This window comes from Triticum aestivum, chromosome 3A (assembly GCF_018294505.1).
Source record: "Triticum aestivum cultivar Chinese Spring chromosome 3A, IWGSC CS RefSeq v2.1, whole genome shotgun sequence".
Classification (NCBI taxonomy): domain Eukaryota; kingdom Viridiplantae; phylum Streptophyta; class Magnoliopsida; order Poales; family Poaceae; genus Triticum; species Triticum aestivum.
In genome coordinates this window covers 48,180,709-48,207,536 of record NC_057800.1, presented here as the reverse complement: position 1 = coordinate 48,207,536, position 26,828 = coordinate 48,180,709, and the positions used below count along the sequence as shown (strand labels likewise).

Genomic DNA, 26,828 nt, shown 5'->3' with positions numbered 1-26,828 from the left:
TCCTCTTAGAGCATATAAACCTTTGATGGCATTTGGAGAAGCTGCTGAATGTTGTATACAAATTACAGCTTCAGACTGGTGAGCATAAAAACTGCCCCTTCCTTCCCTCTCTCACTGCACAACTCTGCCCCACATCACATCCTCTGTCCATGTATAACAAACACAACAGACACTTGGATTTATACAACAAATTTCATGCGCACACACATGAAGCTAACCATCCTAAAGGTAAAACAGAAGGAACAACAACACAACATTGTAGCCTCGGTTTAGGCCTGGTCGCGATTTCTTCATTCTCTGTGCATCCTTTGATGGTCGCGCCTCCTCATGTTCTCCCAGATCGAGACGAGGAGATTCAAGATGTAGTAGTAGATGGTGCTCACGCAGGTCATGACGAAGTTCCAGCAAGAGGAAGGCCAATACCATGGATAGAGCAGCCGAAAGAACAGACTTATCACGTGCCTCGGATAGCGACCCACCTGTACATGCATAACAGTAAGCCATTGAACATAATCGACACATTATTTACTAGCCATTGGGATGGTGATGCAGCACAATTGTGATGGCCCTCCATCACCAGTAAATTAGCATTTAACAGTGTTCATCATCACGGTAATAAGAGTATGTGAACAACTATCATGATTCAAGAATAAACGGGTGTGGTACACATTGAAAATAATGGTACGTTGGTTGCAAGGTATATTTTGTGGACATTCACTCTGGTTTGCTCTGCATACGCATGAGCTCCCAATCTCAAACCTCACTCCATGTCAAGGGTAACTAGAAAGAGAATTTCTTGTGAATTTGATTTCTCAAAATTGTCAGAATCTGTGTTCTTTTTTCATTCTTGACAAGGTATAAACTTCAGTTAGGTAGAACAAACCATGATCTACATCTACAACAAAATTCGCAATTTCCATGACGTTTTCTAGCTGGATTGCTTATGGCAGAAGCAAAATATGGTAAGATAAATTAGAAGTATAGAACTAAGATTAAGATAATAAGATGGCACTCACAGGAAAAAGTAAATCCAACGTATTCCAGGCTGCATGCCGGACGGCTCTTGTTGGATAGGCAGGGCCTCCAGGAGATGTGAAGCTATACAGGCATGACTTTAGCCTGGTGCTTGTACTCATCCTCAACTCCCAGCCTGCGCTCATCGATTTCCTTTCAGGATAAAATGTGATCTTCCAGTGGAGAAATATACATATTCACTGAAGATAAATGTTCTGGCTAGCAAATACCTTGAAGGATGGTCATGCGGGAAAGGTAGTGCAGCAGTACTGGCTCCACTTTTAGCTTCTGGAGCTGGATTAACAATAACCAAATATTTAGTCTGCAGAAACGATGTGGTATGTCATATGGAAGGGGAACAACGAATTTTCCATTCAGATGGTAACCTGATCGGTGAGTTCAATCACAAAGTAATCTGCAGCTCCACCAACCAAGAAAGAATTTGGAAAAGCAGGGAAATGCCCAAGAAAACTTGTAAGCAAGTGATCTGCTCATGGAAAATTGCAACAGTTTAGTGGCAAACAACAAACAACCAGCACCAAAGTGTGGAGAAAAGGAACCTACCCTGATCATAGAACAGCATGAATCTGGAGAGGAGGCAGAATAAATTTCTACCAGCCTGTACATAATTATCAATCAATATTCATTGATTACTGAACATGCTTACAAAAAAAGGCTAGTACATTTCCGTGCAGAGAGATAGAGGGAGAGGTCGACCTGTGGTGATATCTTAATGAGTTGATCTGGAACTAAAGCCACTTCTTCAAGGAGATACTGTTCAAGGAACAAAGGATGTTAGTAATGGTGTAAAAATGCATGCTGTACAGTTCCAAACAGAGGTACAAAAGCATAAGCAAACAAATGCTTACATGATACAATGGGAGGAAGTACCTTGTATTGGTTTGGATGTCAATCCTGTCAGAGATATAAAAAAATGATTCTATCATACGTGGGAGTTTGAGGCAAAAAGGGAAGGGGCATCATTGCACAATCATACCAAAAAACGTTAGTAGCTCCTTGGACAAGAGCAGAGCTGTATCTTAGTGATACCTCTTTCCCCTCAAGAGAGACTTCAAACAACTGCAATGAAGAACTTGCAATTTACCAAATGAAGTACAAATGAGAGCCAATACAACTTGCATCATCTTTATCAACAAGACTAAATAACTAAGGCCAGCTTGCGATTAGAAAAAAGTATCTTAGCTAAGGCCAGCTTGTAGTTTCATTTTGAGCCTGATGTATAGTAACTATATATATCAGCAGATTACTGACAAGTGCTATAGAAAGAAGTGGGGTGACGCAACACATTCTTTCAGGTAGAGTCGAAATGAAATCATCCAAGTCAAAATAGAAAACATGACTTTCTCAGAAACATGCAGATAAATAAATAACCCATTGTAATTCCTAATATCTACAAGAACATAAGTTCAGTACATACCCATCTGTGAAAAAGAAGCGCAAATATGTTGGCTGCAAAGGATTGGCTCCAGAGTTGCACTATCAACTCAAGTATACGCCTCCCACTTTGAGGGACTTTCACATAGTGATTTGCAAGAATCTCATAGAAACACAAATGGCTGTCTTCGCGTTCATCTACTGGAGCGATTCCCTCATTATTGGTGCTTAAAATCTTATCTGTTCATCAGAGGCAAGGATTCTTGTAAAGATATCACAGTAGCTTATTTTCGCTTTTTTTAAAGAATAACATACAAAATAGTATCCCTCCATTTCCAAATAGACGTCATTTTAGCCTCTCCTACATCGATTTGTTAAATATGTCCGTAAGCTGGCACGAACTTGGGTGTCAACCATTTGAAATGCACCAACAGCAATATCAGAGGATGATGATTAGCAGAACAGATGCTGGAAATTCAGAGAAATGTTGGCACCTCGAGCGCGGTCGTCGATCTTGAGCGCGATATCGGCGAACAGCTGCTGCAGCAGCTTGAGGCGCTGTGAGTTGGAATTCAGAGCCTGCACACAAAACAAGCAACCAATTAAAATTCAGCCTAAAGCTTCCAAGGAATTGCAGCGAAATAAAAAGGAAACAGCCCCCAATTCTAAACAAAGCCAAATTGATCTGGCTGAATCTTTTGAAACAGACCACCGAAAATCCCTCCTTTTTCCCTCTATCAATTGTATGCCCACTTGCAATAGAATCTTTTTCCTATTTCCCCCCCTACCATTTGACATTTGAATGAAACCAGAATCCACCTTTACTTTTCTATCTAACAATTCCCCACGTGGCAAAACCAATCGATTGACTCCGAAAGAAATCAAACCAACACGACGAAATTGACCGCTAAGAGCCGACGAAGGCGGGTGGAGGGGAAACAGAAGAGCTCGACGGGCAGAGACGGCGCGATTGTCAAATCGGCGGCCGCCAGCTCCCAGGATTAATCAGCCGCAAGGAATGAAGAGAGGGGCGAGGGGTCGGAACGAATGCGGAGGTAACCTTGTGCAGCTTGCGCTCGATCTCGAGGGAGAGCGCCTCGAGGTGGTCCGCCGTGCGGGCCCGCATCTCCTCTCCGTCCGACTGCCCTCGCCGGGATTTGGGAAGGGGGGCGAACCGCCGGCCGCGCTCGGTATCCGATTGTACGGACCTGCTCTTGTTTTTTTTGCCCCTTCGTTCCTCCTTTTTGTGCGTTGCGTACGTGCTGGTGTTTCTTCGGCGGTCGCATCTGGGCCGTACGTGTTTTAGGCGGTCGCATCGAGGCCGTACGCGTGCCTGCTGGATGGATGTCTCCGCCGGCTCGAGGTCGGCTGCCGTGGCGTGCCGTGCTGGCCGGTGGCTCGGACGCGTGTGAAGGGAAGGGACACGCACCCGCCTCGACGTGGATGGATAAGTTATGAACGAGTGTTTAGGCCCCTTTGATTTGTACGATTCTAAAAACGTGGGAATAGAAAAAAAATAAAAAATTAAAGTGGCATGCCCATCTATATCTATATCTATCTATTCTATATCTATATCAATATTTATATCTATACCTATTAATAAAGCAAGGTGATATTCTTGGTTTCATCTCGCTTAGGTATTCTGTTAGTTTTTCTTCATATATATAGATATATATAGAAAGTCTATTAGTAGCCCAGGGTGAGAAATACTAATTCTTCATCCTGGTCAGTTGGCTGAGCCAGATCTTACGTCAGTGTCCAACGAAGTCGCCACGGTTTTAAGACTGTAAAAAGCCTACCGTCCCCGCTGTAAAATTACATCGGGTTGAGGTAATTTTACCTTTTATGCGTTGATGTCTCGAACCCAGCCACCTCCCCGTCCTTTTCCGCTCTTTATTAAAAAAGAAAAGGAAAAAAATCTACGGACGGTTTCGACGGCGAACGGCGGCATGGTGCTCAGCGGGTTGACTTGGTCTTGGGCGGCGCCGTCGTTGCTGTTGGCGGTGCAGACTCAGCGGCGCGGTGCTCGGTGGTAGTAGGTGGCATCGGCGGTGTGGTGAGTTCTTTGGGTTCCTCAGTGCCGGGCAACGCGGGGGCTAAATCGACTGCGACCGCTTCATGCTCAACAACGGCCATGACGGCACTGCTCCATCTCGCGGGCTACGGCGGCAGTGCTCCATCTAGCAGGCTATGGCGGCGTCACGGTGAGCTCTCCACACTCTGGTTCATTGCTAGGATTTATTCCCCGGTATTTCTCCTCCCATCCCCTCTCAATCCAGAATTCTAAATCAAGGAACTTAGGCATAATCCTGGTCACTACTTGCTGGCTGCGGCGGCTGCCATGGTGCTAGGTTTTGGCCTGTACACGTTTCAATTTGGGTGCACAAGTTTGAGTACGGCTTCGCCAGATTTGATAATGTGCATATCAGCAAAGACTGAACAAAAATTTGCATCGCCGTGGTGATCTGGCCTGCTTGGTACTGTAGAAAAATAGATGTTGGGGACAAATCAGGAAGAGCTTCTCTCCAGATCTGACCTATGGCCGCTTCCAGTCCTCCTACTAATCTTCTATCTTCCATAAATAGAGCTACCAACACTTTTGTGTCTAATGACTCCTTAGGTTCAGCGGCTTGTGTCTAATTACTCCTCAGTTTAGCATGCCCATATGCCGCATCTTTTGTCTGTCGTGGTCCATCAAATGTTAGTTATTCAATTAACAAACAAGAGGTAATTAGTGTAATCATTATTAGATCTATGCAGGTTTCATGTCTCTGGGTCGTACCGACAGAATTAGGCAATAAAACATGGGTTGTAAGATAATTGGGTTCATATACTGATTTCGGGATATATATTAGCTTGAAGTGAACTTATAGCTAGTACTCAAATTTGGGTGCACAAGTTTAGCTCAAAGAAGATGAAGCAAACTTACAGCTAGTACTGAAATGAGAAGTATCTCGGGTCTGTAGGTGCAGAATCAGGTTGAATTATAATGGATTTTCCCATTTGAATTGGCTTTCAAAGATGAATTGTCACCAGATATAACTTGCCTTCTTATATTTCAGTTGATAAAACATATAGGGTAATTAGTATTACTTACTTCTATATTTCAGTCCACTTTGATTCTTGCTGATTTGTTCTAATTTCTGTTTTTAGAAAACAATGGTTTAACCATTGTTTTTTGTGTTCGTGTTGTAGCCTGCTGTGGCCTAAGGCGAGCTCAAGCCTGAATCCATTAGTTTAGATTGTATTACTTTTCTCATTTGAGATTATGTGGTCCAGTTTTAATTTGTGTTGCTCCAGACCTAGTATATGCAAGTTCTGCATCAGATCTCTGTTGTCAAAGGTAAATCTTCTAGCTGATGCATATTATGGGCTTACTACCCGTGCTGTTATCTCATAACTATTAGGCCCTAATTTCTGATAGAATTTTCCTCCATTCAGCCTTTTTTATTTCCTTCTGAAATACATTCAGCTTGTTTGGGAGGGTCTACTTATAAGCATTTGTCTATTAGAGGTTGATATTCTGAAGTTGCTTTTGCTGCAATACAATGTTGGCATGTAATGTGCTTAGCTATATTACTAACCAATGACTAGATATGCAACGTTTCATGTAAAATAAAAAGAAAAACTTGGCTTACTTTCTGCATGTGGCCAAGGCATAATTTCTTATCCATCATAGAATGGATCATTTTTCTTTTGGTCAAGCAAGGCATTTGTTGCTACCTGACTAGAATGCATACATCAACTATTTACTACTAAAACAGGAATCATTTATCGAGTTATTTCTACTGGAGCTTACCTCTTTATCATCTGTTTTGGCACATTTTTGAAACAAACATAATTGTATACATATTAATTTCCCAGCCATTGGCTGTATAGGGATCCATATCAACCTCAGAACCATACCAAAGATCATTGCAATCACTGCGAGTCATGATGCTATATTTCCTTTTTTTTCTTAGGCTCCCATCATTCTGTAACTATTTTTCTATTTGATGGATATTACTTGCTACGTGTAGTCGTTCCTTGGTTATTAACTATGTTTTGCCAAATGATGAGTTTTTTTTACCATGGGTTGCATTTGTTATGTTCTGTTTACGAGTTCCTGTAAGAGCTGGTACCCAGCAAACTATCGCTTTTGTTAAAGTAGGGATCAACCTTTTGTCAAAAATGGTTATCTACATTTTACAGTATATGCTTACTTGTTGTTCTATTCTTGTATTTAACACTCTGTAACTGCATTTTCTTAGGACTCCATTTTTTCCACTGTGGTGGGCGGTCGTCGATTCGCAATAGGCGGACCAGTCGCGCAACATCGTTGGTGGTCCTCAGTGTCAGGTTTCCTTCATTGTTGGCTTGCTTATTTGATGTGCTTTGCATCTCCTCCCTGCAACATGGTCAGCAACCAGGTCTTCGACGATGTTGCTCTCCAGTATCGCCCCCTCTTGATAAATTTGCAGTAGAATCTGTCTATTTTATACGCCCAATATGGTTATATTTAGCCCCTGTTCGGAATCCCACCTGCTCCACCAAATACCAGGAGCTGTGGAGCAAGGATACAGCGGCTCCGCGTTTTTCTACCATGTCTCCACCCGCTCCGGGAGTGGAGCTGTGGAGTCGGAGGTAATCCGAACAGGGCGTTAGTAAAGAAGTTTAGTTATCTGCCCATAAGTATGAATCTTTGTTGACTTGCAGCTTCTTTGCTATGGTTTATTTTTTGTTACTACGCATGTTCTAATATAGACTGTCGTCTTGCGGTCCCTTCATAACTTATTGGAATTTATTATGTTCCTTTCAAAAAAAAGTTCAGTACAAATTACGTCATGGATGTAAATTATCATGTCAAGCTTTGAAGCTCATAATCTTACATCGTCGAGCATGCAAAAAATTGTCATTTAAGCTCATAATTGTCATCAAGTTCAAATTGAGAGTTCAAAATTCAAAATGTACTGAAGAAATAAAAAATGATTCCAGGAATTAATAAATGTTCCCCACCTGCAAAGAGGTATAATATATACGAAATAATTTCAGAACAATGTTTCTGGAGATAATAACGTTCCAATATCTTCTGGACTACTAGTCATAGTGAATGGCACAATATAGATTTCATATTAAAAAATAGCTACAATTTAGGAACGCGGCCTTGTCATATTGGAAATTCAAGATTGCTTACTAATGCTGATTTTCTCCTTTTTTTTCCTTATCTAAACACGGGGGCGCGCACCCTTATCCAAAAAAAATCATGTAGTAATTTTATGGCGCAATCTCTCCTGTCCTCCTGGGCATTTTCAGCGCTTGGGATGGATTCTCTTGCCCCTAATTTTACTTCACATGCAAACAATTTTACCTCACGCCCCTTGGTGCCTTCGTGACTTTGTCCTGTAGTGTTACAGGAGCAAGACTAAGTTTAAAGAACGTAATCTTACCTCACAACCATTTTTCCTCCGGTGGATGGTTCGGCTCTGTCCGTGGGTTGGCCGGGGTGAGGAATAAGAATTCCTCACCCAAGGTGACGAATAGCGCGATCCAATACTAATTCGCGGATCATTATAATAGATTCAAGGGTGGTGTGTCTCGCCCGGGTGGGCCAAATTCGTCCGTGTCATTGTCTGTCCTCGAACCCACGAAAGCTTCTGCAGCCCATAAAAGACTCCGGACCCAAACCGTGTCCCTCTTCCAAGTTGCTTAATCGTCCTCCGATCACTGCCTTCGCGTGCGCTCAAGGCGCTGTAGGCCGAGGCAGCCGTCATCGCCTCCTTCATGCTCGCCTAGGGCTCAGGCGGGAATCCGCCAAGTTTCCGTCCACCGCGCAGCCCCGCTCCTCAATCCGGCGAGTACTCCCCAGCGCCTCCCCCCGGCCGCTCGCCTTGCCATCCAGGTTTTCAAGCTCGAAGCGACCGCAGCGTCCCGTGCCACAATGTCTGAGTCGCTCTCTGACCGGGACGGGATATCTCCGGGGCCCGTCCTTGCCGAGCTGCCGGAAGCTTTCACGGATGCTGCAGCTGCTGCCACTTGGTGGTCATGTCTCCAACACTGTTGCCGTCGCATATCCTGACAAATAGGACTTGGCGAAAGTCCTGGCCTCGGGTCCATGGTACTTGGCGCAAGGTCGAGGGCCGTGGCCGTGGTACTTGGCACAAGGTCGAGGGCCCATGGCGGTTGAGCAGCAAGGGGGCTTGGGTGGACTTGGAGGTTTTGCTAGAGGGCACAACATGCAGGCAGCTGGGGTCGTGGACTCATGGTGATGGCCGGAGCAGCAGCAAGGTGGAGGGAAGCGGCAGGCAGAGGCGGCAGGAGACTCATGGCAGAGGCTGGTCGCAGTAGAGGCCTCGGGCAGGAAGATTCGAGGCGAGCTCGAGCGTGGCAATAGAAAAAGGACTAGCGTGCATGGTGGACACGGGAGGAAGGAGGAGGCTCGTCGGATTGGTGCGAGCCAGGGAGCTCAAGGGGGCCGGGGTCCACAGCGAGGTGCAGGCTATGGCGAGGGGCGCGACAGCTGCAGCCATTGTCGACGGCCATGGTGCAGGCTCACGAGCGAGGACAGCCACGACGCGTCTGGGCATGGCGCACGCGAGGAGAGAAGGACGGAGAGGAGCCTTCAGTGTTTATCTGAATCATCTCGGCAGCAAAGCTAACATGGCGACGGAGGTGCACGTGGTGTTGGCGTGTTGCTCTCGTGGCCACATGAGCCTTGACCGGCGTACATACACTGCGTCCGTGCATGGAGTGCATCAAGTACAAGTTTGATGGAGTAGTAGCTCCTTGACTAATCTTTTTCCAAAGTTTCAAAGCAATGATCGGTATGGCAGGTAAAATTTAAAGCACAGTGCTAAAGTTTCAATTTTCAATGATTGGTATGGCAGTTAAAATTTGAAGCACAATGCTAAAGTTTCAATTTTCAGTGATCCGTATGGCAGGCGGACTGGCCTTATGTTCAGAAATTTGACATGCACATGGAGATTTAACAGAGAAAGTCCACGACTAATTACAGACACATGCAGTATGCACATGGAGATTTAACGGAGAAAATCCGACTAATCAGGGACACATGTAATCATACATAGAGCTCCACTGGGAAGTTTTTGTTTAGTGGGAGAATTACGAGTGCAAGTGGGCTGAAAAAACACAAAACAGTGTGCTAAATATACTCCCGTGGAGCAGATGAATATTTTACAGCCCATGGTTTGCCTCCTAGCTACATCTTGTGCGTGTTGCTTGCTAGGGAGGCTCCCTGACATCTACCACGTGTGGTAATTTTTAAGCAGTTGATTTTTTTCTACTTCATTCTTCGTACACTATTTTTTCCTCATATAATCCATCTATTCTTGGTCATGATATAGTAGCATAAAATGAAGCTATTTCGATGTACTCAGGTTGATGTCTTGCTTGGTCATCACATATACATGCGTATTTAATAATTTAATTGATGACCTCAAATATAACTGCAATTTAACAACACATTTGGAGTGGTCTCTGATGTCCAGTTTGATGTGTTATTTTTTTAATAGGATGTTGCAAACAGATAATGCTTTACCGGACATATGTGGAGTTGGTATTGCTAATCAACAAAGAAAGTGCACCTTGACAATAGCATGGCTGCCCAGCAATTTTGCATTAAAATAAAGATATGGCAAGGCAGCATGCGAATTGGAAGCTACAACTCAACAATGCATTATGGAAGTTAAACTCTAAAATACCACACAAATCCATAAATTTATATTTTATACCCGTTGCAAAGCACGGGCCTTTTTGCTAGTTTGAATCTCATAGGATTAGCACAAAGTGTTTTATGCCATAGAAAAAACAAATGAAATGGAAACAAAAGTTGAAATGGATACTAGATTTTCAATGAAATGTAGTACATGATTCCATAGAATTTTTTTCTATATGATTCAATCATATGAATCAAACAACCAATGTAGAAAAATTTTCTAAGGATTCCAAACTTTCCGAAAATCCTATGAAATTCCTTTGAATCAAAGGAGCCCTTAACGTGGATAAGTCATGAACAGATCTTTTAAGGATGTGTTAAATACACCGCGAATCTTAGAACTTGCAAGTGAGGCCAGTTTGATGCACAAACTTGTAAAACTAGACGATACTCCGCGCATTGCTGCGGGAACTTGTTGTGATTTTTCTTAGCGGTACATATAAAAATAGCATGAACAATGTCACGGTACATTAGCATGCCAAACTACTTAAAAAGACAATATTTTACATATGTGAGAGGCAAGGAGAAGAAAGCATAAAACTGTGAGTACATTGTGAAAGATTCTGAACTTGTGCATGCAATTAACTTTTCTATTGAGTGTACAAACAAATTCCCTATTCTCTTTTTTTCTTTGAAAAGGGGGGACTCCCCGGCCTCTGCAAAATTCCCTATTCTCAAATTCAGCATTCTGTTTATGGTCCCTTCTATTTACTAAGAATGGCTATATAGTCGAGAAGGTCTTCCACTTGTCAACTCCCCAGAACAACAGGAAAATGCGAAATGACTAAAAATATATGAACTTATATGGAGCAAAGTCGCACCGAAACACCATGAGGAAACCATAAATATGGCATCTTAAGAAAACCGCAGTTGAAGCAAAATAACATGTTTTCACAACAATTTCAAACAAAATAGTTGACACATTTCTACGGATATTTGTTTTCTATAGAACATGGCAAATTTAGTTTTTTGTGCCATGTCACTTTCTACGGATTTTCGTTTTCTTTAGGACATGGCAAATTTACATTTTTTTCATGGCAATTTCATGAAATTTGATCTACTTAATATGGCGACTAAAACTATATGTTCGCTATAAGATTGTAATTATCATAAACTTTCAAAGCATCACACCATGTTTAATTTTTGTGATGCCTTGTTGCCATGACAAACTAGTGGGATCATGCCAATTTTTTGTATGTTCTCATACACAAAACAATGTAGTTTTGCCATGGATTTTTGTGTTTAGTTAAAAATATTTTTGCAATATGTTTTTGCCTGGATAATGATGTAGAGGGTGGAGATCCGATGGGGCATAGCAAATCATGGCAATTTCATACACAAAAACAATTTAGTTTTGCCATGGATTCTTGTGTAGTTATATATCATGGCCTTTTTCTCACACAAATCATGACAATTTTAATTAAAATACCATGTCAAATTTGATATGGTTCACCCATGTCCATTTTCTTGTTCGTAATTGTTCTTAAATTTTTTGTGTTTTTTCACACACGGCAAATTTCATTAAAAAGATCATGGCATTTTTTAATATGATTCCGCCATGGCAATTTTTTGTTTGTATTTTGTTCATTCTTTTTTGTTTCCTGGTAATGTTTTGCCATGTCATTTTCTGAACGTGCTTATTTTTCAATGGCAATTCTGGAATTTTTTAGAAATGGCATAGTTTTTAGTATTGAGCGAACGACATAGTAAAGTTTTATCTCCTTACTATTTGTTTCCATGGGAAATTTTATCATGCATGATTTTTTGTATTGTATTAGACGTTCACAAATTGGTTTTAATATAAGATACACAATTATTACTATACGCTACATGTCAAAATACTCACTGCATATGGTCTTTTTGTTAATTTTTAGTTTTTAGTTTAGTTTTGGGCCAGGAGGCCTAGGAAGGTCCTTTCTGGCATCAGGTGGTTCTGCTGGAGGATGATTCCAATTCGGTGAAAGCTCGACACCTAACCTTTGTTCATCAGGTTCAGGAGAGTTTTGTGGGAGCTCCGATGCAGCGTTGCAGGCGCCATCTCTGCCAGCTCTCCTCTAGCTGGTGCTCACAACTGCCTGCTCAAGATGGAAAGGGGAAGAACGGGTTACCTCAGCTCCTGTTCGTGCTTGTCGCCATCTCTGGAGATTGAGGAGAAGTTAGCGGCCGCCGATTTGTTTGGAGGAAGGTTGGCAGCGCTGCTAAATAGGGGTCATTAGCTAGGATTTTACTGCACTGTCGTTGGGATTTTTGCGCCTTTCCCCTTCCACCGCGGGACGTGAGGAACAACTTGAGTTTTTTTTGTCGACTCCCAATCCCACGCCGTTACCAGCCCCCCCCCCCCCAAGGAAGAGTTATACGGGAGTTGGACCTCCTAATTCCTCTTCTCCTTCCCCTCTTAATTCCCTTGTCCCTGAGCTAATCAAAGGAAGTTAATTCCCATGGGCCTTAAACTCCCATTCCTCACATCCAAATCCCCCAAACAAACATGATTTTGGGTAGCTTAAGGGATTGGGAATGGGAGTTTAGGAGGGGGAGTTTCTGAAGGGATTAGACTCTGGAAGAAGACTATTAGTCCCAATCCCATGTTTGGTGTTGTGGGAATTATCAGTGGGAATTTAATAGGGAGTTATTTTCCTTTGTTTGGTTCATGGGTATAGGAATGGGAATTGTTCTATGAGATGGGCATGAGTGTTGCCATCAAACATGTCTACAATAAGAAAATACTCATATTTTGAATTTATTTGTTCCACACCGAAGAAAGAGAGAACATGCTGGAAGCAAAAACATTGCATTTTGATCAATATACTTACATTCATTCATACATACATACATACATACATACATACATACATACAACATATCAGAAGATAATGAGATACCAGATAATGCACAAGTGCCATGCTCGCTGGATGTATTTAGTCCATCAAGCAAATCATCAACATTCAATCTCAGCAAATGAGAGCAAAGACATGAAGCAGGTATTTTAACTAGCAGATGAACAGATGAAAGTATCCTTTCCAAGATTATAAGATGATATTATATAAAAAAATGAATGGTGACACACTAAATGTTGCAAGGGATGAGTTTAAAGAAACCAACTACCTAGTCCTGAACAAAAAATATATATAAACTGCTAATTTGGAAGTTCAAATCTGGATATTCACTTATTTTTTGGCCGCCTCAAGCTCCTGGCGAACGAACACTACTTTGAAATCATCACGCAAATGTATGAAAAGCTAAGTCTTTCCAGCGCCACTACCAATGACACAAACAACCATAACAAGTTCTTCTTTACTGAGATCTTTAAGATTCTGCTAAATGTCAAGTAACTTTGTTCTGTTGGCTGATGTGTGCTCATGAACTTGAGCTTCATGCATAAACACCCTTTGTAAACCGTTCATGGTTTTGCATTCTCCTGTTTTGCTTCCAAGAACTTTGCAATTGTGTCGGACACATTTATAAGGCCTGATTCCAGTGCATCATCATCAGGGTATGTTCTCTTATGACTAGGCCTAGAACCACGAGATGGGTTGGTGTTCTCATGTGCTTGAGGAGAATTCTCCTTGGCTGGTTGGCTAGTACGTTCTGCATCTGTTGCTCGTTCAACTTCTACAACTTCCTCTTCTTCGGGACCTTTAGGGATCCCTCCTTTAGCCAAATTGAAAGTGCAACTATCCTTGGGTGGTTTTGGTAATTCCTAACAACATATAGCTCATTGAGCTAACATTATTCCAAGATTAATATTTTAGGAAAAGCTCAATGAATGGCATGGCATGGATGAGGAAAGTGGACCCCTCAAAATACTAAGGACAAAAAGATTGGCTCAAGCTCAAAGCTCAAGACTCTACATTTTATATTTTAGTGATCCAAGATCACATTGAGTTTATAGGAAAAGCCAATACTATCAAGGAGGGATGAGGTGTTTCTTGATGAGGTTCTTGCTTCATAGTGCTTAGTGATATGCTCCAAAACCCTCAACTACCTTCCCACATCCACATATGACCTAAACCAAAAGTCAAACTCGGCCCCACCGATTCTTTCTATCCAGCGCCACCGAGTTCAGATGTCATAGCCACTGCCACAAACCCTAGGCAAATCGGTCTCACTGATAGGGATCTCGGTCTCACCGAGATGGGGTTGTAATCTCTCTGTTTCCCTTCGTAACGTTTTGGTCCTACCGAGATGAGCGATCGGTCCCACCGAGATTGCAATGTAAACTCTCTGTTTCCCTTTTGTAACATTTCAGTCTCACCGAAATGAGCGATCGGTCCCACCGAGTTTACCTGACCAACTCTCTGGTTAGCTTATTACCAAAATCGGTCCCACCGAGTTTGTGTAATCGGTCACACCGAGATTACGTTATGCCCTAACCCTAACCATATCGGTCCTACCAAGTTGCATCTCAGTCCCACCAAAAATCCTAACGGTCACTAGGTTTGCTAAATCGGTCCGACCGAGTTTCTCAATTCGGTCTCACCGAGATTGGTAAATTGTGTGTAACGGTTAGTTTTTGTGTGGAGGCTATATATACCCCTCCACCCACTCTTCATTCGTGGAGAGAGCCATCAGAACATACCTACACTTCCAATACATATTTTCTGAGAGAGAACCACCTACTCATGTGTTGAGGCGAAGATATTCCATTCCCACCATATGAATCTTGATCTCTAGCCTTCCCCAAGTTGCTTTCCACTCAAATCTTCTTTCCACCAAATCCATATTCTGCGAGAGAGAGTTGAGTGTTGGGGAGACTATCATTTGAAGCACAAGAGCAAGGAGTTCATCATCAACACACCATTTGTTACTTCTTAGAGAGTGGTGTCTCCTAGATTGGCTAGGTGTCACTTGGGAGCCTCCGACAAGATTGTGGAGTTGAACCAAGGAGTTTGTAAGGGCAAGGAGATCGCTTACTTTGTGAAGATCTACTGCTAGTGAGGCAAGTCCTTCGTGGGCGATGGCCATGATGGGATAGACAAGGTTGCTTCTTTGTGGACCCTTCGTGGATGGAGCCCTCCGTGGACTCGCGCAACGGTTACCCTTCGTGGGTTGAAGTCTCCATCAACGTGGATGTACGATAGCACCACCTATCGGAACCACGACAAAAACATCCGTGTCTCCAATTGCGCTTGAATTCTCCAAACCCTTCCCTTTACATTCTTGCAAGTTGCATGCTTTACTTTCCGCTGCTCATAGACTCTTTGCATGCTTGCTTGAATTATGTTAAGATTGCTTGACTTGTGCTAAGATAGCTAAAATCTGCCAAAGATTAAAATTGGGAAAAGGATAGATTTTTAATTGGTCAAGTAGTCTAATCACCCCCTTCTAGACATGCTTTCAATCCTACAAGTGCTATCAGAGCTCTGGTCTCCATTTGTTTTGATTTCCATAGCTTTTGGTGGTAATAGCCTTGGTTTCACAACCTAGGAGAGTATGTCATCTAGCGAGGGAAATTATCACCGTAGAGGTCCTTACTTTGATGGTACTAATTTTGCTAGTTGGAAGCATAAGATGAAAATGCATATTCTTGGACATAACCCCGCCATTTGGGCTATTGTGTGTGTTGGCTTGCAATGTGAATTCTTTGATGGGAGAGAACCGAATTGTGAAGCCACCGCGGAAGAGTTGAAAATGCTGCAATACAACGCTCAAACTTGTGATATCCTCTTCAATGGATTGTGCCCCGAAGAATTCAACAAAATCAGCCGTCTTGGGAATGCAAAGGAAATTTGGGATACTTTGATTGACATGCATGAAGGTACCGAATCCGTCAAGGAATCCAAGTTGGATGTGCTTCAAAGTCAACTTGACAAGTTCAAAATGAAGGATGGTGAAGGTGTCGCTGAAATGTACTCTAGGCTTGCTCTTATCACAAATGAGATTGCCGGCTTAGGAAGTGAAGAGATGACCGACATATTCATCATCAAGAAGATCCTAAGAGCCTTGTATGGAAAATATGATAACGTGTGCACATTGATTCAAATGATGCCCAATTACAAAGATCTCAAGCCAACGGAAGTCATTGGAAGAATTGTTGCTCATGAGATGTCACTCAAGGATAAGGAGGAACTTCACAACAAATCAAGTGGTGCTTACAAAGCCTCATGCGAAGCCCCCACATCATCAAGTGAGAAACAAACCTTCAATGAAGAATTGAGCTTAATGGTGAAGAACTTCAACAAATTCTACAAGAGTAGAAGCAAAGAGAGAAGCTCCAAGTCAAGGTCATACAATGACAAAAGATCTTCTAGTCGAGAGCGAAACTGCTACAATTGTGGAAGGCCCGGACACTATTCCAATGAGTGTACGGCACCCCACAAAAGAAGAGAAGATTCTCCAAAAAGAAGAAGTAGAAGAGAAGAATCACCGCCTATAGAAAGAAGGAGTAGAGATGATCGTTATGAACGAAGACCCTCACGGAGAAGCAAGGATTCGGAAAGAAAGGACAAGTCGTCAAGGAGCTAGACAAAACGAAGACATCAAGCTCATGTTGGTGAATGGGTATCCGGCTCCGACTCCGACAATCACTCCGAGAGAAGCTATCACTCCGACTTCGAATATACTCAAGATGAAGGTTTTGCCGGTCTAACACTTGTGTCAACCAACTCCTACGACATATTTGATTTACCAAATGAAGGAATTGGAAGATGCTTCATGGTCAAAGGTCCAAAGGTATCACACCCCGAGTATGTTGATTTCAATAGTAATGAAGATGACTTGTTAGGTGATGATGATTTACTTGTTGACAACTCTAGTGATGAATACTATGATGAAACGTCAATTAATCATGCTAATAAAGATGAAATGAATGACAATGATAAGGAGAAGATTGAGTCTCTAACTAAAGAACTAAACACTCTTAAGTTAGCTCATGAAACTATCTTAGGAGATCATCGAGAACTTTTAAGGACTCATGAGAAATTACGTTTTGAAAAGCTCAACCTTGAGCAAGAGCATGAGTTCTTGAAAGCAATCAATGATGATCTTCGCAAGAAAAGTTCTTATTACATTGCCAAGCGTTTACTCTTATCCACTTACATGCCTCAAGTCAAGTCTAGTAACAAGAACAAGAAAGATTCTTCCTCTAGTAGTAACAATAATCATGCTAAATCCAATGTTGTTGCTTCTAGTAGTTCTCTTGATTCCACTAATGATTCTCTTAGCCAAGTTACACTTGAGCAAGAAAATAGCTTATTGAAGGGAATTATAGAGAAAGGTGTTTACAAGAGCCTTGCAGGGAGTAAGCAATTCGAGGAAATTGTACGCAAGCAAGGAAGGCATCAGAAGAACCAAGGTGTTGGTTTTGAACGAAAGTTCAATGCCAATGGAGTTGAGTGGGAAGAAGATTGTCGGTGTCAAAACCGGCGGATCTCGGGTAGGGGGTCCCGAACTGTGCGTCTAGGATCGATGGTAACAAGAGGCAGGGGACACGATGTTTACCCAGGTTCGGGCCCTCTTGATGGAGGTAATACCCTACGTCCTGCTTGATTGATATTGATGATATGAGTATTACAAGAGTTGATCTACCACGAGATCGTAGAGGCTAAAACCCTTTAAGCTAGCCTATGGTATGATTGTTGTATATCTCTATCGACTAGCCTGGACTCGGTTTATATAATGCACCAGAGGCCTAGGATAACAAGAGTCCTAGCCGAATACGCCGGTGGGGTGGAGTCCTTGTCTTGATCGCCAAGTCTTGTGGAATCTTCCTTGTATGCGGTGACTATCCGAACTGGCCCATGAGTATGCGGCCATGGGGGTCCTCGGCCCAATCCAATTGATCGGGAGACGATGTGATGAGTACCCCCTAGTCCAGGACACCGTCAGTAGCCCCCTGAACCGGTCTTCAAGTTAGGGACGCTCCTCGATTCTTCCGAACTGTTCTTCATCTTCGGTTGACGGTCTTGAAAACTGGTTCAACAAATCTTCTCATCTTCGATCTTGAGGATCGCCGAAATGCATTCGGCGAGTTTACACATCGGGTATCTGAGGAGCCCCTTTAAGTTTCTGGCCTTTATCAATGCCTTGTTATTTTTATGCCACACCTCGGGTTTGAAGTTGTTCCCAGGAGGCAGTGTCCTCTTGCGTCCGAGCTCTAACACCGGACTGCATTCGAGGTATCTTTTGCGGCCGAGCACCAATGCAGGACCGCTTCCAAGCTCCAACGCCGGAATGTATCCGAGCTCCAACGCCGGACTATGTCCAAGCTCCAACGCCGGACTGTATCCGAGCTCCAACGCTGGACTATATCCGAGCTCCAACACCGGACAGTGTCCCAGCTCCAACGCCGGACTATATCCGAGGTGTCATATCACCTTGGTTCAAAAAAGTTGAAGGAGTTTAGCCAAGCTTAATGCCGGAAATGCCCTCTATGGAGCCAGCCACTAGCGCCCGAGCTTTATGCTGGACTGCTTCTGAGGTGGTGCACCACCCCGACTGTGGGCCGATTTTTTGTCAATAGTTTTTATTATTGCAATTTATTCTCTGCCGAGATATATGGCCAGTAGCCCTCAAGGTGTGTATCGGTCTAAAACCCGAGATGCACCTGAAGGATGACGTAATACCGCTGATCCCAGTAGCCGTTGAGACTCAGGTTGATTTGCAAAATCGGCCTGAGGATCAAGTCCTACCTCGGCAGAATACTTCGGGACACAAAAAGCGGCGTGCTTAGTCCTCGAGACTTAGGTTGGGTGCGGCCGACCAACCTGAGGATCAAAATCTCCTCGGCAACTGTATTGCACTTAAAATTTTCTGCATTGAACAGGCAATGCAGTAGCCCCCGAGACACTGGTCGGTGGCAACACCAGATCAGGGGATCGATGTGCCCCTTTAATATTTGTAAATAATAAGGCCGAAGCCCATTAGCCCCCGAGCCTTAATGCGGGCACGGGTGGCCAAATTAAGGATCAATATCCATAGTAAAATCACAAATTATGTGTAATGACTCTATGTATCCAAGTACTTTACGTCATTAATGCTTGGATCTGCATTGTACAAAACTTTGTTGACCGACCATCGGCTTCCACCTCCTTGGCTAGTAGCCGAGGAGTGTTTGTCCTACTTTATAAAGCCTTTATGAGGGCAAAGATTTACGACAAACAAGGCAATCTGGCCATACGGTTTTATGAACAAAGGTACGCAGAGAGATATGTTATATTACTGTTTAACATAAGAAATGTCTTCCAAAGAAAATAGTCCCGCTATCGGTTCCTTTCTTTGGGTTGTCATGCTAAGCATGATCATGCAGCCTCAGCTCTAATGTAAGAGCATAATATCGAGGATTTAGTTTGGGAGGCCAGTTAATAGCCCCCGGTAGTGTTCGGCGACAGTCGAGGTCAAGCCGTAAACACTTCGGCCATTGTTATGAATGGCCCGTCATTTAACACTATCATCGGATTGCTGACCAGTTTACGCTTATTGTGATAGTCAGTTTTCGGCTTTCTCCACTGAGGTGCTTGACCATGTGAGCTGGAAGCACAATCGCAGTGGTTCTCCCTTTGCACACCTAGCCGAACAAAGCGGAACATAGGAGGCAAGCGCAGGAGCCGGGCAACCCAACTATTGACCGAAGACACAGTTCGAAACCAATGCATATATAGTGAGATCCGAGAATGTTTTTGCTGAATCTATAAAGGTGTTCGGCATTGCACTGTGAGACTTGTGCTGAAAACACACAAATAGTTTAAAAGTGCCATAAGCTTGGAAAACCAAAAAAAACGTCAGTAAAAACTTGACGTCCGAACAAGATCAAGTGTTCGGTGCCAATCCGAAAATTGGGGAAAAATCGTGCTTCTGTCGTGCATTAATATTACACATCCGATCTCAAGACTTCAAGCGGGTCAGCCTACGGCTACAGCCTCCTATCTCGAAGGCGGAGTGCTTCCCGTTAGACCAGTTTAGCGAAGTAAACTCGAGCGGTCACTAGAGAGAAAATGGGTTATCTGGCTATTGACCACACACTCACGTCGAAAAAGGAGCGATAGAAAAAGACTTTGCAACGACCAAGAAGAAAACACATTTACTATAAAATAGCTCATATAAATTTTAAGAGCCCCCAAGTGACTTGGGTAAAAGATTTTATGTATAATGATTGTATGTACCGAAGTACTTATATCATATCTTTGTTCAACCGAACTTTAAACGCGTCTTAACCGACCATCGGCTTCTCCCTCTTCGGTCAAGGACCAAAAAGTGTTATGTACTCCACCTGTCGAGAATATCGACAGTGTTTCCGATAAACCAGGCAACCGGGCCATAAGGCTATAACAGACAAAGCACGCTCAGGGAACTTATGCTATATTACAGACGAAGTGTAAGAAGCATCTTCGAAGAAAATAGTACCCCCACCGATACCTTTCTTCGGTGCTCATTATTACTATGAGACTTGTGCAATAGATTTTTTGTACTCATGAGTTCCGTTGTGTGCCGACCATGATTGAAAACAATAAGAGCGCTAGCTTTCGGCTTCACCCAGTCTGAGGTCAGAGCTCGGAGGACCCGGTCGTGACAATCGCAGAGGTGCTCCCTTTACTCCCTAGCCGAACAATTGGAACGTAGGGGTAAGCACATGAGCCAGGGAACCCAATCGCTTAAGTCAATATGGTGCATATTGTGGCGTAATACACGAACAAGGAACAAAGCCGTACAAGTATAATCATATGCAAGAGGAAAAGCTTCATAAAGGAAGCCCCCAAATAAACGGGGTATTTGAATATGTGTGTCACAAACAAAGTTTGGACAAGGAATTTTTTTACAAGCAACTTTTTCCCAAAAAAGTATAATGCTTGGTCGAACCGAACACAAGTTAAAAATTAAAACTTTGAGCATGAAAGCGACTTAGCTGGTTAATGTGTTCGGCATTGATGACGCGGTCCGAGCTTGATGCGGGAAAAGGTTCCATCCCTCAAGCCGGTCCCGAGGTGGCGGAGCAGAGAGCTCGACACGCCGAAGTGGTGACATAGCACGGTCAATGCAGACCGACAGAGTGATGCCGAAGTCCCTGGATCATTTTCCTATGCACAAAAAGTAGTGCAATCCGGAGATAATAGTAATAATAATAATTAAAAAAATCGTTGCATAATAAATAATTTATGCAAAGTGAGTAATAAAAAAAATATGGCCTGGCGCCGAAGTCAATGTCGATGCAGGGCGTCGGCGTGATGCGGTAAAGGCGTGGCAAAGCCTGAATTCACAGGTCAGTCCGAGTTCCGGATGTGGTGTTCGCCGGACTATGTACGGAAACTAACCGAACCACCACACGACCGTCGTTAAAGCGACCATCATTTGATAGACCTGTGTACAAATGATGGACAAACCAGAGTAATAATTCCTTAGGAAAAATAAACCCAAACAAGCAAAAAATACTAGGATTAATAGCACCTGATTTATTTGTTGTAGCAATCTGAAGAAAGGTGATTCCCAAAATTGGGACTCGATCCGCACACCAATTGCCTGAATGGCGATAAAGCGACGGTATGGCGATGCTGGCAAAGGTTGGCTCGCCGAGGCAAAGCCCTCGGTCCAGCTAACATGACGGAGCTGGTCGGCTAGTGACGCCGAAGTCTCCGGAGTAGGTTGATGAAGAGATGGCGAAGCCCCCGGTCCAGCCGAGATGTCGAAGCCTCGATGTCAGCTGATGAGTCGAAGTAGGTCGGCGTGATGGACACCAGCTTGAAGAAGCAATAGTGCGGTCCTGCCGATGCAGGTCGTGACGTGGTCGATGCCGGCTTGATGAAGTGACCGTGCGGCGATGCCGGTATGCCCGCTCCGTGTAATCCGTGGGGAGGCGATGTTGGTGATGATTTATCCTTCACGATGCCGAACTCTTGTTCGGCTTGCCGAGATGATGATCGAAGGAATTGAGCTCGGCTCAATAAAGCAGCGACGTGTCTAGCGCAGCTCGGCAACCATGGAGCAATACCGCCGGACTGGTTTGACACCAGCGTGATGGTGAAGATTACCTCGAAGGAGGCTTAAAATTTTATGGGTACGTGTTTAAAAACAACGCACAATACCATAGAAGAAAATTCCTTAAAAAAGGTTGTCCAATATCACGTTCATAAACAAACATGAATTCGGGTCGGATCCGTATTCGCGCAGAAAACAGATCCAAAAATTGGTCAACTTATCGGAAGTTTACCGGAGTTTGACCCTTTGTATCGAGCTGAAATTTGGAGGGGTGATAGATATGGGATTTCTGCAGTAGATGAACGGTTGGATCTTCCAAAGGACCTCCGAGCTGGGCTCTGGAGACCACGCCCTACACTCATCCAGATTCCCGTCTAGATTTGACAGGGCTCCGGTATATCGTAGATTGTCGGAGATTCCTCCATCGGAACTCGACGAAATTTTCCAGGGTTGTTGTAGACTCAATTCTGCACAATTCCACCAAAGGGATCGTCAAAGCGATGCTATAAGAGGTGGTGGCAGCGGATACAAGTTTGCTGTTCGGAAAAACAGCACGGTCGCCCGAGGGCAATGTTGACGTTGAGCCCCCGAGCTCCATGGATGATTCCTCCATGATCTTGATAGAGATCGGAGTTGATGTTGATGGAGGCCCTCGTACGAACATGACGATCGGAGATGGAGCATGGTCCTCGGTTGAGCCAAGGTGACCAGTCGAGCCGGCGACGAAGATGCCGGCATCGCAGTTGACCTGCAGACGAGCCATGGATCCTTTTGCCGATCACACAGCGGAACTCTCAATGAAAGCACCAATGTCGGTGTCAAAACTGGCAGATCTTGGGTAGGGGGTCCCGAACTGTGCGTCTAGGATCGATGGTAACAGGAGGCAGGGGACATGATGTTTACCCAGGTTCGGGCCCTCTTGATGGAGGTAATACCCTACGTCCCGCTTGATTGATATTGATGATATGAGTGTTACAAGAGTTGATCTACCACGAGATCGTAGAGGCTAAACCCTAGAAGCTAGCCTATGGTATGATTGTTGTATATCTCTATCGACTAGCCTGGCGTCGGTTTATATAATGGACCAGAGGCCTAGGATAACAAGAGTCCTAGCCGAATACGCTGGTGGGGTGGAGTCCTTGTCTTGATCGCCAAGTCTTGTGGAATCTTCCTTGTATGCGGTGGCTGTCCGAACTGGCCCATGAGTATGCGGCCATGGGGGTCCTCAGCCCAATCCAACTGATCGGGAGACGATGTGATGAGTACCCCCTAGTCCAGGACACCGTCAAAGATCAATACCCCAAGACGAAGTTTGTTCCTCAACAAGAGAAGTATGATCCTACTTCTTTCAAAGGGACACAAGCTCAAGATGATCTTCCACCACAAGACCACAAGCAAAAAGGCAACGACAAGCTTCAAGAGGAAATTGATGCATTTGAAGAAGCTCCTAAGGCCTTGGTCAAGTGGGTTCCCAAGACTACATCAAGTTCCACTTCATCAAGTACAACTAGAACTCTGAGGATTCCCATCAAGATGGTGTGGATCCCGAAGAACAAGAACTAGAGAGTTCTTGAGGGTGACTCCGCCAGCATACTTCACTCTTATCATTTTGGCAAGAATGAGTGCAATCAACTTCCACATCTTGCACTAGTTCAAGGAGTCACAAACCCTCTTGTTGGTAAGACAAGGGATAAGGTAACCTAAAGCTTTCATAGACATCATCTTGTGTGTGCATCACTCTATGCCTATGGATATTCTTGTTTGTTCCTTGTGGGACTTGTTGGGTTTCGTAGTAATTTCAAAAAATTTCCTATGCACACGCAAGATCATGGTGATGCATAGCAACGAGAGGGGAAGAGTGTGATCTACATACCCTTGTAGATCGACAACGGAAGCATTAACTTGGTTGATGTAGTCGTACGTCTCCACGGCCCGACCGATCAAGCACCGAAACTACGGCACCTCCGAGTTCTAGCACACGTTCAGCTCGATGACGATCCTCGGACTCCGATCCAGCAAAGTGTCGGGGAAGAGTTCCATCAGCACAACAGCGTGGTGACGATCTTGATGTACTACCGTCGCAGGGCTTCGCCTAAGCACCGCTACAATATTATCGAGGACTATGGTGGAAGAGGGCACCGCACATGGCTAAGAATATGATCACGTGGATCAACTTGTGTCTCTAGGGGTGCCCCGTGCCTCCGTATATAATGGCTCAAAGGGGGGGGGGCTGGCCGTCCAAGAGGTGGCGCGCCAGGAGGAGTCCTACTCCTTCTAGGAGTAGGACTCCCCCCTTTCCTAGTTGGAATAGGATTCGCGGAGGGGGGAAAAGAGGAGAGAGAGGAGGAAGGGGGGCCGGCCCCCTCTCCTTGTCCTATTCGGACCAAGGGGGGAGGGGGGCGCGTCCCATCTATGGCCACCTCTCCTCTCTTCCACTAAGGCCCATATACCTCCCGGGGGGTTCCGGTAACCTCCCGGTACTCCGGTAAAATCCTGATTTCACCCGGAACACTTCCGATATCCAAACATAGGCTTCCAATATATCAATCTTTATGTCTCGACCATTTCGAGACTCATCGTCATGTCCGTGATCACATCCGGGACTCCGAACAAACTTCGGTACATCAACATGTATAAACTCATAATATAACTGTCATCGTAACCTTAAGCGTGCGGACCCTACGGGTTCGAGAACAATGTAGACATGACCGAGACACGTCTCCGGTCAATAACCAATAGCGGAACCTGGATGCTCATATTGGCTCCTACATATTCTACGAAGATCTTTTATCGGTTAGACCGCATAACAACATACGTTGTTCCCTTTGTCATCGGTATGTTACTTGCCCGAGATTCGATCGTCGGTATCCAATACCTAGTTCAATCTCGTTACCGGCAAGTCTGTTTACTCGTTCCGTAATACATCATCCCGTGACTAACTCATTAGTTGCAATGCTTGCAAGGCTTTAGTGATGTGCATTACCGAGAGGGCCCAGAGATACCTCTCCGACAATCGGAGTGACAAATCCTAATCTCGAAATACGCCAACCCAACATGTACTTTGGAGACACCTGTAGAGCTCCTTTATAATCACCCAGTTACGTTGTGACGTTTGGTAGCACACAAAGTGTTCCTCCGGCAAACGGGAGTTGCATAATCTCATAGTCATAGGAACATGTATAAGTCATGAAGAAAGCAATAGCAACATACTAAACGATTGGGTGCTAAGCTAATGGAATGGGTCATGTCAATCAGATCATTCAACTAATGATGTGATCCCGTTAATCAAATGACAACTCTTTGTCCATGGTTAGGAAACATAACCATCTTTGATTAACGAGCTAGTCAAGTAGAGGCATACTAGTGACACTCTGTTTATCTATGTATTCACACATGTATTATGTTTCCGGTTAATACAATTCTAGCATGAATAATAAACTTTTATCATGATATAAGGAAATAAATAATAACTTTATTATTGCCTCTAGGGCATATTTCCTTTAGTCTCCCACTTGCAGTAGAGTCAATAATCTAGATTATACTGTAATGATTCTAACACCCATGGAGCCTTGGTGCTGATCATGTTTTGCTCGTGGAAGAGGCTTAGTCAACGGGTCTGCTACATTCAGATCCGTATGTATCTTGCAAATCTCTATGTCTCCCACCTGGACTAGATCCCGGATGGAATTGAAGCGTCTTTTGATGTGTTTGGTTCTTTTGTGAAATCTGGATTCCTTCGCCAAGGCAATTGCACCAGTATTGTCACAAAAGATTTTCATTGGACCCGATGCACTAGGTATGACACCTAGATCGGATATGAACTCCTTCATCCAGACTCCTTCGTTTGCTGCTTCCGAAGCAGCTATGTACTCCGCTTCACATGTAGATCCTGCCACGACGCTTTGTTTAGAACTGCACCAACTGACAGCTCCACCGTTTAATGTAAACACGTATCCGGTTTGCGATTTAGAATCATCCGGATCAGTGTCAAAGCTTGCATCAACGTAACCGTTTACGATGAGCTCTTTGTCACCTCCATATACAAGAAACATATCCTTAGTCCTTTTAAGGTACTTCAGGATGTTCTTGACCGCTGTCCAGTGATCCACTCCTGGATTACTTTGGTACCTCCCTGCTAGACTTATAGCAAGGCACACATCAGGTCTGGTACACAGCATTGCATACATGATAGAGCCTATGGCTGAAGCATAGGGAACATCTTTCATTTTCTCTCTATCTTCTGCAGTGGTCGGGCATTGAGTCTGACTCAACTTCACACCTTGTAACACAGGCAAGAACCCTTTCTTTGCTTGATCCATTTTGAACTTCTTCAAAACTTTGTCAAGGTATGTGCTTTGTGAAAGTCCAATTAAGCGTCTTGATCTATCTCTATAGATCTTAATGCCTAATATGTAAGCAGCTTCACCGAGGTCTTTCATTGAAAAACTCTTATTCAAGTATCCCTTTATGCTATCCAAAAATTCTATATCATTTCCAATCAGTAATATGTCATCCACATATAATATCAGAAGTGCTACAGAGCTCCCACTCACTTTCTTGTAAATACAGACTTCTCCGAAAGTCTTTATAAAACCAAATGCTTTGATCACACTATCAAAGCGTTTATTCCAACTCCGAGAGGCTTGCACCAGTCCATAAATGGATCGCTGGAGCTTGCACACTTTGTTAGCTCCCTTTGGATCGACAAAACCCTCTGGTTGCATCATATACAACTCTTCTTCCAGAAATCCATTCAGGAATGCAGTTTTGACATCCATCTGCCAAATTTCATAATCATAAAATG

The 26,828-nt window shown here is 43.8% G+C and overlaps 1 protein-coding gene and 1 long non-coding RNA gene across 2 annotated transcripts; one reads left to right on the top strand and one right to left on the bottom strand.

The window, feature by feature from the left end:
• Positions 1-5: 5 nt before the first annotated feature.
• Positions 6-3,679, bottom strand: LOC123060165 (uncharacterized). Its single transcript, XM_044482741.1, has 11 exons — positions 3,470-3,679; positions 2,904-2,988; positions 2,453-2,649; positions 2,012-2,094; positions 1,884-1,929; positions 1,732-1,788; positions 1,579-1,633; positions 1,401-1,501; positions 1,245-1,308; positions 1,017-1,150; positions 6-479 (listed from the first exon to the last, which is right to left on the bottom strand). The coding sequence occupies exons 1-11, from the start codon at positions 3,533-3,535 to the stop codon at positions 291-293; spliced, it is 1,077 nt and encodes a 358-aa protein (XP_044338676.1). The 5' UTR covers positions 3,536-3,679; the 3' UTR covers positions 6-290.
• A 405-nt stretch (positions 3,680-4,084) lies between these two features.
• LOC123060163 (uncharacterized) lies at positions 4,085-7,103 on the top strand. The gene is made up of 2 exons (XR_006427803.1): positions 4,085-4,613; positions 6,660-7,103. It is a non-coding gene; the product is annotated as an uncharacterized lncRNA (long non-coding RNA).
• The last annotated feature ends 19,725 nt before the right edge of the window (positions 7,104-26,828 follow it).

Coding starts and splice junctions, on each gene's coding strand:
- LOC123060165 (XM_044482741.1), bottom strand. CDS start 3,535: ATGCGGGCCCGCACGGCGGACCACCTCGAGGCGCTCTCCCTCGAGATC. Junction 1,634..1,731: donor TCATTAAGATATCACCACAG/GTCGACCTCTCC, acceptor AATTATGTACAG/GCTGGTAGAAATTTATTCTG. Junction 480..1,016: donor CGTTGGATTTACTTTTTCCT/GTGAGTGCCATC, acceptor ATGCATGTACAG/GTGGGTCGCTATCCGAGGCA.